This window comes from Trachurus japonicus, chromosome 9 (assembly GCF_045865225.1).
Source record: "Trachurus japonicus isolate A0001 chromosome 9, Traja_1.0".
NCBI classification, from domain to species: domain Eukaryota; kingdom Metazoa; phylum Chordata; class Actinopteri; order Carangiformes; family Carangidae; genus Trachurus; species Trachurus japonicus.
Window position 1 is genome coordinate 14294355 of NC_140915.1, and position 18902 is coordinate 14313256.

The following is an 18902-nucleotide window of genomic DNA, read 5'->3' on the forward strand; positions in this document are numbered from 1 at the left end:
GAAACAAAAGTGTTCATTTTACTCAAACACATAGCTATGAATAGTAAAACCAGAGGAACTGATCATTTTGAAGTGGTCTCTTAATTTTTTCCAGAGCTGTATATCTACATATACTGTACATACATATGTGTATATATACATATATATGTATATATATATATATATATATATATATATATATATATACATATACATATATATGTGTATGTATATACTATATATATATATATCTACATATGTATGTATATTTTAAATGTGTAATTGTTTTCATGGTGATTGAAATCCTGGGACTTTGTGTACTATCACACACTTGAACGCTGACGTCCTGCCTGATCAGAGCCGTTGTGTCGCTGATGTTTGTGTTGTGTGATGATTTTGAACAATGCCACCGCACAGCCGCTCTCATCTCACATACATTATTGTGCTTATAGGCCAAGACGGCCGGAATGCTTTCAACTTTTATGATACAAAGTTGTGCCAAGAGCGTTTTTTTTCTCCCACTGCTTCTCTCTGAGGGGAATTCAAAGGAGAGTGGGGAGTGGGGGAGGAGGGGGGGGGGCAACACATGCTGTCATTCATGTCCTGCAGTTCAGATGGACCATTACACTCATATCAGATCAGCTCTTTTGATGTGCCGAGCGACAGAGCAAAATAAATAGCGAGCGCAAGGCTGTGAGAGATTTGCAATGCAGTGCGTTAATTAACGAAGGGCTATACCAATTAGGCGGCCATGATTGGTGTGTGAATATCAGTGCAGTCACGCAGTTTGGGACTGGGCGCAGAGTAACACCACTGTTTACTGAACACAAAGACCACAAACAAGCGCTGGCAACAAGTGCGCGGCCACGTGTGAATAGCTGGGCATTTCAAAGAATCTATGGCTTCTCCAAAAAATCTCAACTTTTTCTCCACAGGGAGCAGGAGAGTTACATGCCCCGGCCCGACGAATGTTATTGGCTTACTGAGATATGGCCATTTTGGGGCAAATAACTAGATTAAAAAGAGCTTTTTCTAGTCCAAAAATGGAAATCAGCATGTGCTTCACATAAAACGCAGACTAATTCTCCAGCTTTACAAGTCGTACTCTTTCCTCACCATTTGGAATCGAGCTATAAACCTGGGATCTGTGAAAAGGGGATGGTTCGACTCTTTTGAACTTGATTTTAAGTGCCTCTTGTTTTATATAATATGCTGGTATGTGGAACTTGATAAAGTTGAACTGGCATCAGTTGAGTGGCAGAAAATTAACTGGCAGCTATTGTGAAATTCAATTAAACATAACAAGTTATTTTACGAGCTGAGATTTCAAACATTCCTCAGCTCAGGCCTTTCAATGATTCTGCTTCTCTTATTACATTTCAGAATAAACATAAAATACTTTTGGGGTTTAAACTTGCTCGGAAGAAGACAAACATTTTGATCTTGAGGAGTCTTTTTTTTTATAAATACAATCAATCACTCATTAGTGAGAGTAATTGTATTATGTGGGTCACTGTTGTGTCATTATAAAACTCCTCACAGATGCTGCAGTAAAAACAATTGTTAGCCTTTTTCAGAAAAAAAAAAAAACATTCCAATTTGCTATTTATTTATTTTCCAGTTGTGCAGCTCTCCAAACACTGAAACAATTCAGGTAACAGGATGGAAACAAACACTCACGCAGGAAAAATGTCACAGGTTTTGGCCACCATATCTATTTATCCCAGACTTTAAACAGGTTCTAATTGTAATAATATGTTCCTCTTTGTTTTGCTGTTGCACAACTCGACTCGGGGCAAACACTTCATAAATCGAGTAGGTAGTCAGTAATGAGGTGAATGTTTGAAAAATAAAAGCGATAATGACCCAAATGTTTGGTTTCCATATATATAATTTTGCATTTATTGACAAGAATGATACAGGTCTGGACTGAGGTCAAGCCGACGAACAGATGTGTGTCTTCAGTTTACTTAGCGGACCTCCTGGTCCTCTTGTTCCAGGAGAAGTTTGCCCCGTAGGATTTCACCCGAGGCTTTGAGCTCCTCTTGTCTGTGACATCGTAGCTCCAACCTGAAGAGAGAGCAAAAAAAAAAAAACAGAGACCAACATCATGAGAGGAAGTGATGGGGGCCAGAGCGTCAAGTATGTTCACTCTGGACCGGTGCCAACCACAATGAGGTGTTTTGTAGACATCAACAGGCTGTGTGTAGTCAGAACCGCACTAATCGCTTTCATGGTGCAATAAACAGAGAACGCCAGTTTCTACACTTAGTTTCAACAAACTCTCCCAGATGGTTCAGTTCTTAGGGTTGAAGTGAAATTTCTGTTGCTCGACACAATAATGTCTTTAACCTTAACTAACGCAACGCAGCACCATTTCACACTCTTTGATATGATCTCACTGGTCCATCAGACACGTTCTCTTAATGCCTTATTACTGATTTGCAATACAGCATTTTAAGAGCCGTCAGCTACTTCACAATAACTTGATAACAATCCTGCTCTGAAAAGTTTCAGTATCTGTCAACATTTTAAAATATATATTGTCCAAAAGAGTGTGATGATCCCAGCTGGAAGGATTGATCTGTTGTTGAGAATAAACTTGATAAACTACTGAGGATTCAATCTGTTCTCCAGCTTTCCAAAATGTAATTGACAACACATTCAATATTTCATTGAAAGCTTTCAGTTACCACGAAGGATAACCAAGTCACCCACTGCTGGAAATGACTCCAATTACACATTGATCCAGATTAACAGTCTGAAGCATCAAAATGTTTCTACTAGTGGTAACTTACTATAGGGTATCAATAATACAGCTAATAATAACTTCATGTTACATACATATATTGAATTAATTGAAAACTGAGCTGTTGATCAATCTGTTCATTTTCATTTCAATTTTAGTAAAACTGTTGTTCAGTGTCTCATTTTTAAACTGAGCTGATTGTTGATGATTATTGCAGTTACTGCCACATGTTTTATACAAATGTTTTGCTTTAATTTCGTCTGTTTAAAATTCCTACCATTTTTCTCTGCAAAAGCAATGGCATCTTCCTTGGTGGAGAAGGACAGCAACATGTTGGATAAGGGATCGCCCCTGAAAGACACAAACAGCTGTTAAACACACAACAGTCACATCACTGGAGGTAAATATCTGTAAAACCTGTGAGGATAATGTATAGCACTAATGCCCATTCATCAGTCCTTTATTGATAGATCTATGAAAGAACTATTTGCCCAACAAAGAAAAGCAAATGCCTGATTAAATAGTAATGATAAAGCTTGATTTCATCCTATGTGCTGCAGGTGGAGTCGGGGGATTCTTACGTTGAGGCCCAGCCCATCAGTGGGTTCTCCCAGCGCTCCCTGGTATCGAAGTCCATCTTCCACTTCTTGGTGCTGTTGACGCCCGACTGCATGGCAGTTTTAGCGGGGACAAATATGTGGACCTTGCGGGTCTTGATGTGCTCCTCGGGGACCCCGGTCACGGGGGTGATATCCTAGGGAGAGACAGAGGTGAAGACATCATACGGTCAGTAACAGAGTTAACATCAATGTCACCATATCAACAGAAATAAATATTATATAATATAGTGTGACATCATTCATTGCATTTAATAACGATCAATTGCTTTGACTCAAAAACATCAGAAAATTTCCCACAACATTATTGTGTCTGTAAAAATAAACATGTGTTTAGGAAAATAATTATAATTCTCTAATTGAACCAACAAATATTTGACATTTTACAGATTGATCAGTCATTTAATTTAGCTGTTGATTACCATCTAATTGACGAATCATTGTCCACATTACAGACACATTAATTCCAGTCATTGATTTGCAATCATGCAGGCAAACAACTAAATTCATTGTGAATCCAGTACATGATATATGAAAATTAATCACAAAACATGGAACCAGGAGAAATGTTCAAACTGAGCAGTCAAAATAATAATAAAAAATAGCCAATAATATGCCACCATGTGTATGTAGATAATTGACATGTTTCTGAGCGGTGGTCCTCCACGACCTCTCTGACTTCCACTGGACTTGGTGACTGATGTCTTATTTTTTTCCCCCTACAAAGAGCAAGGGGTTTGTGTGAGAAGATAAATGTGTGTGCGTTGGTTGAGACAGGTCATCTGAAAGTGACTCGGCAGGTCTGACAGCATCTTCTTAATGTCAGAGACGATGGGGTTAGGAAAATGTTCAGTGGCTATAAAAAGTACTTAGGTGATCAACTGCTTTGTGTTTTATATTTTTGTGCTTCGCATCAGTCGGTGGAGATTTATTTTCACCTTCAAATATCAGGGTCAAAAAAAGCTCAAGCTCATCTTCAGTGTCAGAAAAAACATGAAATATGGAGAATCCACAGTGAACCCTTTTTATTGGCATTGTAAAATCAACTAAAAGTTTGGATAGTATTTTTATTGTTCAGTACCGTGTCTGCATATACATCTCTGAGATTTGACTCATCAGAATTTTGTATATTTTTTTTATGTGAAGCTTGTAAACGTCCATCAGCGTTTAATGGGCTGAATACTTTTATCAGTCACCAGTTCAATAATTTACATTTTTGTTTTTCAGACTTAAAATTTGTGCAGGATTTTAGTGTAACTGAATATGTGTGCTATAAAAAAAAAGAAAATCAGAAAGCCATAACTTACATATGTGGAAAATCAATAATCTATTCAAAGGATAAATAAAGAACACCAAAGAATAAGAATATAACGGCCGTCGTTATGCTGTTCTTCTGCATCGAGGTGGATGAAATTAATGCCTAATACTTGAGGTGATTTATTCCAGACCATCAGAAAGTAGGCCAGCGCGACAAGAGGAGGAGGGGGGGGCCTTTGGGCGTACTAAATGCATATTCCTGAGCAACTGGAGCCCCCTTCAAGCTCCTATCAAGGATCTGGTCCAATTCTTTAGGGAATTAGCAAACAAGCAATGGGAAGTCGGCGACAAAACACAGACGAACCTCCCAGCATGCAGGCAGCAGCCACCCAAGACTGAGGGCTTTCCAGGGTGCTCTCCTTTCAATACAAGAATTTTACACATTTCAATGGCCATTACAACTTCAAAGAATCAAATTTTCATCATTGTCTGTCATCTGCCAGTTGATTTGTAGAAAGGGGGTCGTTTTGCATGAACCCTACACAAAAGCCCGCCTTTCCCCCCGGCGGCCAAAGGAGCTTCCAATGGTATTTAAGCCTAAGAAATTACAGGTCCAATTGCTGAACTGTTGCTCGTTTCAGTGGAATATCTTTTGCCATGCTAAGAGGCAAGACCAGACTGAATTTAATCATAAACAAGATCTGCACATTGAAAAGATTGTTAAAATGAAAGGGAAAAGACGAACAAAAGGGGGGGAAAAAAACTTCACAAGTGCTCGGTAATTATTTCCGGCTGCCCTATCTACTTAACCTTAACAATTCCCTCTTGTCACAGAGAGGAGGAAAACATGTTCCCTTCACCCAAAGGGGGTAACGGTGGACAGTTCATGACACAATCATACACAAGACAGTGTGAGAGAGCAACAGAGGGAGATTTCCTGTGGGTAATTTAACATGTTTTTAAGTTTTTCTTTCAGCAGACGGGACGTGTTTTTATTTTCGGTGGATAAAGATCTGTACTCCACAAGCCAGAGGTGAGAAAAACGTCCTGAGAACACAACTTCTTTGTACACAGTGAACCCTGACAAATTTGGAGATGTAAATTGAGGCGAACAATCGTGTACAAATTGTTCTTTTTTTGAGTCGAGATAAATAAAATTAGCAGCGAGAAACATTTAGCAGCTCTGTGGGTCTGTTTTGTTCAAGGGGATAGATGCATGAAAATCCCTCTCCGAGACGCATTAGAAATTATACCCTTGGGATTAGCAGACCAGACTATGGTTACGCGTATGTGCGTTACATAAACCATAACTGACACATGAGGCCCATGTATGGTAAAGTGGTGCCATAATTTGTCCAGATGTAGCAGACCTTAAATCACATCTTAGGCGTGGATGAGCACAAAAGGTCCTTCATGAATGAGGGAGGATGTGTCAAAACAAAAACTCTGCCAAATCACTGAAAACACACCGCTCATTATCTGGCATTGTTTGCAAAAAATACGAGTCTAGACTTTCTATGATACTTGCACGCATTACACTGAAAGCTAGGAGGGTTATTGGCATAACAGACTCACCCACAATACCCAGATTCACAAAGGGAATGATTGTGGCTGGAATGTGGTGTGTTCCCAGGAAGACTAGAGAGGGCCATCACAAAAGGAAAACCCACACGGTGGGCACTTTTTCTTCTGCCATGTACAGGAAGCAAAATGAGAACTATCAAGTTTGACACTATTCACAGGGCCTTCACGGGGCCCTACAATACCTGGCTGGGCAGACAGAATGCAGGGCTTAAGAAAGGGGGGAAAAAGGCTGGCAAAGTCTCCGTCACGTGAAAGCGTGTCGATATTTCTGACACCTCCAGGCTACGTGCCAAATAAAGAGCATAGGGGCTTGTCGCTGTGGGGCCACTGGGCCCACCAGAATGCTGAAAGCTGGTACCCCTAATGCCTCAACAGAGATCTGGGATGGAGGATTTCTGTGTAAACAAGAGAAAAAAAAAATCTCAACCTGCTCAAGTGTAAAAAAACTGTACGAAAGACATCAAAGAGAAATAAAAGTATAAAGAATACAAGTTTCTCAGGCAAATTTGAGTTATAAAATGCTTCTATGAAAGTTTTTTTTTTATCAATGGTATAATTTCCTCTCAAACCTCCAGGATTCATCGGTCGCCATTTTGCTTCAACTTATCTTTTTCAGTCCAAGACATGTAAGAGGCTGAGTTGGTGGTGGCTTGTTGTGTTTCAGGTATCGAGACAATAAAGAACTCCCCTAGAAGTCCAGTTGAAGCATCTGACCCATGGGCTTGAAGGATTATCAGACCAAAAAAAAAAAGAAAACACCCCATAGCTCTTTATTATACCACAAGATGGATTAGACAAGTCTGAAAAACTTGGAAGTGCAGCCTCACTTTACTACAGTGCAGTCTGACCCAAACACTAATTTCACATTTTGTTATGCTACAATCCTTTAACTTGGATGGACGGATGGCTGGCAATCAAGATTAGAGTAAAAAATGTAGCCGCAAGGAGGTAAGAACTGACTGCAGGGCTCAGTGGCAGGATTGTGTTGAGGCACAGTTTTGGGGAAGGATACAACAACAACAAAAAAATCTGCTGCACTGAAGGTTCCCCAGAGCACAGAGGCCTCCATCACACTTAAAAGGTAGAGGCTTTGAACGACCAGAAAGAAACAGAGCAATCAGCGGAGAAGGGTTTTGGTAAAAAAGAGGTGACCAAGAATGTGATGGTTGAAGAGAAGAGATCCTGTGTGGAGGTTGGTTACAACAACCCTCACTGACTGATCTGGGCTTTATGGCAGAGGGGCCAGAAAGCTGCCAGGGCTATAGGGAAGAAAGAAAAACACCTGGAGGACTCTCAGACTGTGAGAAACAAGATTCAAGACTCTCTGGTCTGATGAAAACGAAGACTGAACAGTCTGGACTCAATTCTAAGTGTCATGTCTGGAGGAAACCAGGCACCCAACAGTGAAGGCTGCTGGTGGCCGCATCCTGCTGTGGGCCGGGGTCTTTTTTTTGTTGTTTCTTTTTAAGGTCAAGGAGAAGCTGAACCAAGGGGGCAGTTGTCGGTCTGAGAAGTGAAGCTCACTTCCGCGTTCAAAAAGCTGCAATCCCCTCGGCTTCCTCTGGGGGCTGGTGTCAGAAAGCAGCATTCTCCATAGACCCCCTTGTTAAAATCGCCGACTTTACATCCTCAATAAACATGATCAAAGCCTGGTGTCAGCACGTTTTTTGGTCTCAATCGATAGTTTCTACCCCCGCACACACTCTGAGAGGGGTGAATTTTTTTTTTAACTCTACCGTTTTACTATTATTAGGTTAAAATTCTGGCCAATTAGGGCGCGGAAACGTTGAGTGACAGGTCCGGAGCAGCTCCGTGGACCGCTGCTTCGAGGCCAGTGGGCGGGTTCTCGGCCGGCCAATCCAACATGGCGCTGTTCAGGCCGCCATATTTGAGTCACAAAAACGACTCCCCAAAACCAATGGGTGACGTCACGGATGCTACGTCCATATTTTTTACAGTCTATGAGCTGAACGTGGTGGAGAGCCTCCAGAACCCGAGACCGGGCTGAAGGTTTACCGTACAGCAGGACAATGACCCTAAGCAGCACATGACCTCACAGGAGCGGCTTACGGACAACTCTGCATGTCCTTGAGTGGTTCAGCCAGAGCCCTGACTTGAACCTAATTGAACATCTCAGTAAAGACCTGTAAATAGCCGTCCACCGACAGTCCCCATTCGACCTGGCAGAGCTTGAGAGGATCTGCAGAGAAATCCATACATCCAGGTGTGCAAAGGCTGGTGGCTTTTTTTTTCTCCTTCTTCTTTTTTGCCTGGTCAGTGATTCAATGTGCTCTCTATTTTCTCCCTGATATCATTTCCAGATCTGGTCCAAATGAAAGACAAGTTGAAAGATTTTTGTGGTGTGGTGTCGTGCATATTTGTAAAGGGAATTATCTGACAAGAGAATAAATGTAATTTACCAATAAAGAAAATAACCCCCCCTCAAAAATACTGCAGTCAGACATTACTTTTTGACTCATCTTTGTAAGTAAAGTAATACAATACACGTGATTTTGTTTAAGCTTGTGGAGCTTTGAATAGTGCTTCATAGTGGGGGACTTGGAGCAGCGTGGGATACAGCAAGATGCAATGTGAGTGCAAGGACCTTGTCTTCAACACATCACTCTTGAATTGAACAGCATTGGCTTTTACACTCGAACACTTGATCCTTGCTTTTTACATTTTAAACCAAAAGAAACAAAAAAAAAATGGAATTCACATCTGTTCTGACGATGATTCTGGCTCAATTATTAGTTGTAAAAATTATGAAGAACATGAACATGAAGCATCTGTATGGGCACAACTTACAGATCAAATTGGCTTTGATAACCGTTAATTATCAGATTAGTGCGGACTGCGGACACAATTATTTGATCAGTAGAAAAATTAAAAACAGACTAAGGCAGAAAACTGATACTAAGGCTGGGTTACTTTTGCAATTTTGCTTAACAGGTGACTGAAGTACATAAATTCAATTGGCTGCTGTTTAATTCTGTCAGCTGAGTGATTTTTTAATTGATCATATTAATTATTTGTGTCATGTGCAATAATCATTTATGATATAAAAACACAAAACATGAGATTCTGGCTTAATTTTCTTTGTCTTATGTAACTATGAACTCAAAGTCTTTGGGTTCTCCACTGTTGGCTAAACAGAGCGAGACGTCCTAAGTCACATTATCATGGTTTAAAGGTTATTTTTCACCCTTTTTTGATGTATTATAAACTGAATAAGCCATAAAATAATCAACAGATTAATTGTGAAAATAATCACAAGTTGCAGACATGTGCGTTGTCTAATCAAAGTCAAATAGTCCACACACAGGACCGGCTTGTATAAACACGTTGGTACTAGCAGAACTATTTTTAAGACTTGTTAGGGTTTACGAATCTAAACGGAGCCACAGAGGGAATTTTCCTGTTAGTACAGTGACCAAAAAGACAAACAAATAAACAAACAAAGGATGTCTATGCATGACTAACTCGGACAAAACACTTGTGGCATCACCGCCACCTCATTACGGGGGGAATGGTGGACACCATGACAGCCATGACACAACGTATGGTCCAGACTATCATAGCACGAACACCCGTATGCCCTAACTGCGGCTCGGCAGCCAGGAGGGGTCATAAGGTCGGCCAAGCTGAATCATGTTGAGTCAGCATGTGGTGAAAGCCCAAACACATCACCCTTAACCCCCCGCTCTCCAGCCCACACCCAGACCAAGAGCCTCACTCATCAGCCTCCGCCGGTTCCCACCTTCAGACGTCTTTGAAGTGGAAAAAGCGTGCCAATTACTGATTGGACATAGGGGGCGTCTCTAAAAGAAACAAATATTATGTTGCTTGCTCATGTGTGGGAGTGGTTCAACTCTGGAGAACAAGAAGCAGCTGGCGTGAGGGTCATCTCGAATCTCACATTACACACATACCGCTGAGGACTGGAAGGAGGGGGCAGCGGAGGAGGTCATTTATGAATATGTCGGATGCGGACACACTTGTTTGTGTGTTGTACAGCATCTCAAAGAATGATGGCCTTTTTTTTCCCGCAAGACGCGATAAAATGAACCCAAGAGTATGATAACGTATCAGGGAAAACGTTTCAGTTTTCAGATTAACTGAACATCTTTTAAATTATGAAGCTGCCGACTCTGGGAACATGTGATGGGCATTTTGTAATCTAATAATTAACTGTAGAAAATGGTTAACTCATTGATAACTGCAATGCTCAGCTGCGGACTTGGTACAGCTCAACTATGGTGAACATTAACTAAAGATTTTCATTATCTTTTCATCTCCGGTTGAATAATCTTCAGCTCTACAGAAAGAAAAGGAATTTGAACAAAAATGCAACAAAAATTATGTTCAAAATGATAATCTCATCTTCTTGTTGTGGTGTTACTACAATACACACACTGGAGAGACTGAAAAACATTAGAAACCAGACTGAAGATAGTGTGAGACACCAAAATCGAGTTCAGAAAAATTAGAAGCTGCTAGCGCACAACCAACGGATACACGCAAAGTGTAGGCAAACACAAGTAGCACACCTTTTTTTATCCACTCTGCAAACACAACACTTTACAGATAGATGCTTCCTAAAACTACTCGGCACTGACAGGGCTGAGAAGTCCTCTTAAGAGGCTTAGTCTCTATGGAAGAGAGTGTTAATGAATGAAATACTATTTAGTGGATGATACATAATAAAGCCTCTTGTCTGGCACTCTTCAAAGACCAACATCCTCTGACCCACTACTCCAAACTTGAGCCGAGATTTTTTGCATAAGCGCGCCGTATGAAAGGGCAACCAGACAAAACAGACACTTAAGTTGTCTATGTGGGAAGGAGGGAGGAAGGGTGGGAGAGGAGGATGAGAGGGAGGAGAGGGGGTGGTGAATGTGGTCTGCTCCACTGTAGGTCACTCTGTGTCTGAGGCCAGACAAGGCTTAGAGAATATACACCCCTGTACTGCAGACTTAAACTGCTTGTGCTAAATTTATCCTCATAGTTGGAATAGCTGGATTTTTATTGTGATTCTGTGCATTCTTCGTCGATTTTCTTGCAATTTCTAAAACGTGAAAGCTAATGCCTGTTTAAAAGTTGCAAGTTACTTTGCCTAAAAACGTTTTCTAACCATATTTAATTCTGCTGAAATTGAGCTCCCAAGAGGCGCTAACCAAACTGCCTTGTCCGATTGAATAGCTCTAATGGTGCACTGAGAGGATCTTGTGTTAACCAGCTTCCTCTGAGTAATTTCTGTATCATGGGATTTTATGATATCTCTGCATGACAAATCTTGACTGACAGATTCGGGGTCTTTCAATCTGACTTCAATTTAGGCCTTTAAAAAACAACCAACAACCTGCCTTTAGACTCGACTACCTTGCTGCAATCAAACCCCACATCTTTTGTCCAGATGTGATGTTAACTTGCCAAGCGAGAGCCCGGGCTCTACATTTTGCAAGAAACCAAAGATTTCAGATTAGCAAACTCAACATGCCAGGCATCAAATGGACCCAACCAATTTTAATACTCTCTTCCTCTCCCCATCTTTCTCCCTCTTTCCACCTCAGCTCCACACTCCCTAATAACTGTCCTCCTCTGTCTCATAAAACTCTAGTGCCTTTAGAGGACTCTATAACAAGGCTTCACAAGCGCTTTAAGATTATGGTGTTGTCTTTATGTGGAGAGAGGGAGTGCACTTGGACATGGCTGAAGCAGGAGTAGACCTTGAGACACTCAGCCGTAAGTGGGGGGGGTATTGTATTATCGCATACTGAAGCAGCTGCGAAGGTTATAACTGCAGTTGTTTCTGCGAGGGGCCAGGGAGTGAAGCGGGAGGCCTGACTCTAATCGAGGGAGGTCGCAGACATTACGTGTAAAGCTGTGTATCAGTGGCCAGCCAGCTGGACCCTGGGAGCTGCCCAGCATGCTTAATCAAACAGTAATTACAAACAAAAGCAGGTCGGCATGGGCACTCAAGGGAACAGCTTTGGGCACCGGAGCTCCATCACGCAGGTCTTTTTATTTGGCTCCTTCTCAGTAATTCAGACAATGCCTTCAAAGACTTGCTCATAAAAATCCCAAACTTTCGGAGGAGGACTGTTTATCCTGACAGATTTTAAATACTTTGAAGGAAATGAAAACAGTTCACATTTGCACTGGGGACTGCAGATGTTTTATTATTTAATTTCCCAATTACAGATAAAATTTCAGAAAAATGTTAGAAATATGGCTGACATCAATTTATTTATTTTTATAATGACCATGAGTTAAAAGCTCAAAGACACTTGATCTACTAAATCAACAAGGAACAACAAACCCTACAACTTAAAAACCAAGAACAAACGATTGTTTCCTTTCTTTTCCTTGGAAAATGTGTTTAAATCTGAAATAATTGAATTTTCTGTCATTTTAGCTCCAGTTTCTGTCTCCACTAACCCCTACATGCGATACACGTCATCTTTTTTCTGAATTCACCAGCTAATCACTGTCTTTGTCCCACCAATGTGCTTGTAGTGCACAGTCTTTCTTTCTTTAGATGCTCTAAAGATCAGAAATAAACAACAGGGCACAATGAACACGTTACAGATCATTATTTGGTGCTTTGTTATTGTAAAGAAATACTGATTATAGCTGCTTTAATGACTAATCAGACACTAAAACCGTCGCCTCTCATCTTTTTGTCAGCAGCCTGCAGTAAAATTGTTGACAGACGCCATTAAAACTCCTCTTTACTGGATTAGTTCATATTTTTGACCTGCTGCTGCTGGAGATCCTTGCCCTTCATCGCCTAAATTTGTCCGTAATGGAGACGGCCAAACAAAACTGTAGAGAGACACAAGTTCCTGTAAGGTTTGCATTTTTTGGACAGACGAGAACTAAGGACAAGATAATGAGCGTCACACAACTATTGTCAGACAAGAGATGTTGGAGCGAATTCAAAATATCAATTCCCCCTGGCCAAAGTGCAACCTCATCTAAATGAGGTTATTCTGAATTCTTCACTATAGACGACGAGCGGCGCACCACTTTCTCCTCGGGCGGCTCGACAGCGTGCGAACCTGGCATAACCTCTCTGTGGATTGAGACCTTTGTTTGATTGGTCCAACCAGAAAGCAATTCACACTTATTGACAGCTTGATGAATGACTAGCGTGCTGACATGCGCTGAATGCCCAAAAGGGAGGAGGGTGGTGTTCTCATTGCCCTCTTCCATGTGAGACAGAGACCACTGTACTGTAAACAGCTGAGGCCTCTCTTTTTGGCCTGTCTGGGTAAGCATTAGAGTACTTCTCGCCGTCGCCAGCACCAGCGCGCCACAAAGGAACCTCTGTGGCCGGCAACACTGAAGTGGCCACTGTCTTTTTCGTGAGTCTCAGGGTGTCTCACAAACTTTTTTCCATGCAAGCTTCTTTTCTTTCACCCCCTCCCCATTTTTTTAGAGGCCCTTTTTTTCCTCTCCTCTGCTGTTCCTCTCAGTGGCCCCTACTGAGAGGACAGAGACAGACACTCCGCCCAGCCAAAGGTTTGTCTGCCAGTATGGTCAGCCTCAGTGTGGGACAAAAGCGCACTGACGCTGCCCACACACAGCAAACCCCCCTCCACCCCCCCCAAAAAACAAATCCACAACAGACTCCCACATTCTCCACCATCAAACTCCCCTTTTCTCTGTTATCTTCTATCTCCTTCGTCTTTTGATGACAAAGCGTTTACTTCAAAGATCCCTCTTTGTTTTTTTTACAGTCGGTATACGCTGCGAGCCTTGGCAGCTTCGTATTCACGCTCATCACCGCCTAGACTGAGCGTTCACACTTAATGAAAGGGGGCACCACAGACCCTGTCTGATGTAATAGAAATGTACAGCTTCACCGCATAATTTAACGAAAACGTATACGGTGACTTCTTTATCACCCGTTGACCTGACTGTGAACTAGCTTTGATTACATTTAGCTGAAACCTGCTTGTGGAGCTATGTTGGGTGCCCAAGCCACATCAGTTGACCAGTGTTGTGACTGTTCAGAGGGAGTCATGAAAGGAAAAAGCCACAGATGTAGTCTCCAACTGTTCGGTATAGAAAGAGAATAAAATACAGCATTTCAGCCTCACAGGGATTCTGTCGCTCCATATGAAAGTAAATGCTGAAAACCATCTGTAACGCATGTAAATGCACAATCAACATCATGTATATGAGAGATGGAAAAAACCCAGGTTCAAAATGTTACTGGAGAAAGATGATGTCTTGGTCACGTTCACATGTAACCAGGGCGAAATGTCATAAAGATGTGAAGAAAAAATGCTCCTCAGGTGCCAAGTTTTGACAAGCATGGAAAATGCATGGAATAAAAAGTACAATAATTATGAATGTGCTGCAGAAATTGGGCATTTTTTGTACTTTTTTCCTCGCCTTCAATTGTGTGTCAAAAAATACAACAGCATTGCAATGCTGAATCAGTGGGGCACCCTTTTGATTGTATTTCCATCACTAAGGAGCTTATACAGTACAAAGGAGCAACTACAATACTGAGATGAAGAGAAATAATAATTCTGGACTAAATTATTCTGCTGGGAGAAGCTGAAACAGATAGAAAAGTAGCAAATGTACGATTAGGTTAACAATAAACTAGTGATTGAAATTTACTTATAACCTGTGCACTTTAACTTCAAAGTGTCAGTGCTAATGTATTGTGGACTTAAGAAGATAGAGAACAAAGCATAACTGGATTAGACATGTGCAGTGTGCACGCTAAGTCATGTTAACAGAGACAAAGGAGCTAACACGTAAATCAACATGCTCCACTTGATGCCGAACGTAGAGCCCTCGGCTAAGTTTCAAAGCCTCCACTTGTCAGAGAGAGCTAAATAAATCACAGTGTGTCATTTTTATAGAGCATCTTTCAAGAGCAGGTGTCATAAAGTACTTCACAATAAAATAATATAAATAAAATTGTCTACAGTATTCATCTTGAGTCTAACAGGCGAAAACCGCAAAGCTGCAACGTCAATGTCAACCACAGTCTCCTTTTGTGTTGAGCCTGAGATTACATTGCTGCAGTAACTCTTTTAATACAGACAGGTGCCAGACCATAGAAGGCTCTAAACGTAACACAGTCATTACAGTGAATGATGATGACTGCAAGCAATTAGTGTTGATAAAATCCAATTTTGAAGTAGACAGAGATTCCCATCCTCCCCTTCCTCTTCCTCTACTCTTTGCATAAGGTCACTGTCACCAGAGAACACAGCCTGGACTGCACTGTAAATCTGTGACCTATAAATAAATGTTCATGTCATTTTAAATGATTCATAAAATGTGGTTACTTTAAAAAATATATATGTGAAAATAGTAAACAAAAAACGGAAGTAACACAAAGGTATGATGCTCTATTTTGTTGAATATCACAGAGGTGTTCATTATTTTAGGCATTATTTAAAAAAAAAAAAAAGAAGTTCCACAGCTGTTTTGTTGCTGCATTTTGAGTTTAAATAAAAGCTCATCAGTATTTCAGCTGCATCAGACATTATTAAATTATCAAACTAAACACATTTTTCACCTAAAAACTCCACTTGGTGACATTTCTGATAATTTGTTGTGAAAGGAGAGGAGTAATGGGAGCTGTGAACACACACAACTACTAATGACGACATTTGCCATCACTGTCATATTGTCACAAAAGCCTTACTGTCTACTAGAAACTCATTTAGGCCGCAGGTTTTCTAACAAATCTACCAGGAACGTAATTGGAGGACAGACAAACAAACACCAATTCGTGTGTCACGTTGAAGAGGGAGGGATCCTTACCAATTTCTCATCAACTGTAATAAGTTGCGTGTCTTGTCCTGGTTTCTCTGCCAGCCTCAATGTTGATGTGCTTGTAGACCTGAAAACCATTAGATAGATGTTACACGCAACGCACAAACCGCCAAAGGCAGACAAGCAACAATGCAGTGAATGACGCAAAAGTTACACTTTGCACACATTGACTATCTTGGAGGAAGCGACGGGGTTAGGATGCAGTGAAAAGGAAGAGACCAGGAGTGAATCCCTGCCCCCCTCCCACCACATATTACTTCTGTCTGGTGAATCTCTGGCAGACTGTCTCTCTCATCCTAATGACAGGACGTGCTTAATGTTGGCTGTGGTCAACTGTCAGGCGAGGACTGTGTAGCTCTTTGTGAATGTGCAGCCGTGTCCTGTCGCAAAACGCCCTTCCCCGGCTGTGCCATCACGGCTCAGCCGGGGAAGGGCTACTCCAGATAATCACATAGCAGATAACACCAGGAGAATCACTCATCATATTTTATTTATTTCAAATGTATGATCTTTACATTCAGAGTTTCCTCTTCTGTCGCATCTCTGAATATATAGCCTCGTAAACCAGCCTCTCGCGGAAGTGCATTTCATTTCATTCCGAGGGAGAGTCTGGCCTCATCCCCATTCTAAGCGTTTGGACTGAAACCCTCAGAAGGCCGAGCCAATCAGCGTCGCCCGCTGTGATTGACACAGCACGTTGGCCAATTAGGGACCGACTGGTGCAAAGCCCCGTCACTACACCAACTTGCTGATTGGCTGAATGGGGTTGTCTGTCAACGCTACTACCAAAGATATTAAACCGTCTTTGCTACTACTCCCGCCCAGCTCCCGCCCACCCCAAACGGTTAGAGGGGGGATGAGGCCAGACTCTCCCGAGAAATGAAATGAAATGCATTTCCGCGAGAGGCTGGTTTACGAGGCTACTGAATATAAGCATAGAGGAAAAAACTAATCAATACAAACACTGTGGCCGATACTAATATGGTTTGTGGTGCAAAACGTACACAACTGCAGTTAAAAGGTATTCTTATATTTAAGTCATCTCTTCAATTTATCTCTGCAGACTGCACTCATCTGTAAAAAATAAAATGTAGGAGAAAACTTAACCTGATGAGGGTGAGAAAAGAAAATGTTTAACAACAATTAATTTTTCCTAATTAGTTTCATGTCCAGAGAAGTCGACGGGAAACAAGTAGATTTTAATTCTGATAACTAAGTACAAATTTTAATTTACTTTAACTTCAAATATGACAAATATTCATAAAAGCTTCATAAATGACAGCACTTGTCTGTTTCTGCCATTTCACTGTAACATAAATCTAATGGTCGGAGACTTGGAGTCAAATCAAAGCTAATTCTTACTCAAAAGTTAAACATAAATAAATAAATAGCCTACATCTATCAGTCATCAAAGAGTTTTAAACCTAATGTAATATTGTTCAAGTCTTCAAATGAAACTGCATTCAAATTATTATTATTATTTTACATTTGTCAACTTTTATTTCTTTTTGTAAGAAATTAAAGTGCTACAATTTATTGTCACCAGAGTCTCACATCAGCTCACATTAAGATGATTTTATATGTGGATTTTCATTTGTATATCTTGGTTAAACAATGCAATCAAACCTTTCATCTCTTAATGACCAATCTTATCTTGTACATGATGATTCTTGAAGGAGCCTAAACCAAAACCTAGAAATAACTCCATATGAAATGACCTTTGGCTGCCCTTCCTGAAACTTCACTATTTGAGGATCCTCTTTACCTGACAAAAAAGTCAGAGTTTTTAAAAGAAACCTTTGCGGACAAATATTATTGCAAGAAACAATATAATGTACTGCCTTAATGCATATCTAAAGTTGCTTAAAATCCTGTCATTTTACATGGTCAATGTGGAGACACAACTACATAAACACTATTATAATTGAGTCTGTATCTCACTGTAATGTGGCAACGTTGTGGGATTTATTATTGCTAATGCTGTGTCCAACTGTTATTTTCCAAAACACTTCATAGTCTCCAGGGCTCCAGAAACTAACTTTTTTTTTTTTACTAGGAGCACTGTGTCCCTTAACTTAAAATTTTAAGAGCACAAGCAGAAAATTTAGGGGTGCACACTGTAAATTGACTTGCAAGGCAAATATCCCCTTTCTTTTTCATTCATGATCCTCACACACATTGGCCTGACACCTGCAATGACAGATACCAGATTCTTTAAGGGGGCCATTTCCACATTTCACCATAAAAGTAGCAAGTTTACTGGTTGCACCTGCGCAAGTAGATGGAAAATGTACTTTAACCCCATTTAGAGCAGTCTGGAGCCCTGCATCTACTGTCAGTAGAGTCGATTTCCATTCAGACCTGCTAGCATTGCACTAGCCTGCTAGCTAGCATGCTAGCGGTCTGCTGTAAGGACACGGGGTAACACCGGCGTTGGCTAATAGCCTATTCACTTTAAATGTGCGAGCAGGAACGTATTAATGTATCTTAATTCATAACTCTGTGCCACACGGAGAGCAGAAACGTTAAACGAGCTTTATTTGTGTGATAGCTAGTTAGCTTACAATCATTAGCCTGAGACATGTCAAGACTCACGGCCTCCTTGGTTCGTCTTTAACCAACTTGGAGCTAAATACTCCACAAAAAATGACTCAGAGCAACACGACTGTTTGTAAAACTAATAAACAATCAATATGAGTTTACCTGATAGGATTCAGGAGCGCTTTAGAGGCTGCATTGATCACAGTTAAACGTCCCAAGCCGAGCAGTGACATTGAGGACGCCATGACTGTTGTCAACAATGACGTACGGGAGCCGCGAAGGAACAAACAGAACCGCAGCCGGTGAGCGAGGCAGCTGCTGGCTGAGAGTCGGGGGGGGGGGGGGGGGGGGGGGGGCTGATG

At 41.1% G+C, this 18902-nt stretch overlaps 1 protein-coding gene across 1 annotated transcript; it reads right to left on the bottom strand.

Moving 5' to 3' along the window:
• Positions 1–1852: 1852 nt before the first annotated feature.
• Positions 1853–18854, bottom strand: ndufs4 (NADH:ubiquinone oxidoreductase subunit S4). Its single transcript, XM_085786051.1, has 5 exons — positions 18703–18854; positions 15988–16066; positions 3310–3482; positions 3006–3079; positions 1853–2049 (listed from the first exon to the last, which is right to left on the bottom strand). Exons 1-5 carry the CDS (start codon positions 18783–18785, stop codon positions 1946–1948), a joined length of 513 nt encoding a protein of 170 aa, XP_085642177.1. The 5' UTR covers positions 18786–18854; the 3' UTR covers positions 1853–1945.
• Positions 18855–18902: the final 48 nt, after the last annotated feature.

What these genes read in the sequence shown, in the direction of transcription:
- ndufs4 (XM_085786051.1), bottom strand. Translation starts at nt 18,785, where the DNA reads ATGGCGTCCTCAATGTCACTGCTCGGCTTGGGACGTTTAACTGTGATC. An exon ending in GCGCTCCTGAATCCTATCAG is followed by an intron (nt 16,067 to 18,702) that starts GTAAACTCATAT and finishes AATGGTTTTCAG; the next exon opens with GTCTACAAGCACATCAACAT. An exon ending in TTACAGTTGATGAGAAATTG is followed by an intron (nt 3,483 to 15,987) that starts GTAAGGATCCCT and finishes GTCTCTCCCTAG; the next exon opens with GATATCACCCCCGTGACCGG.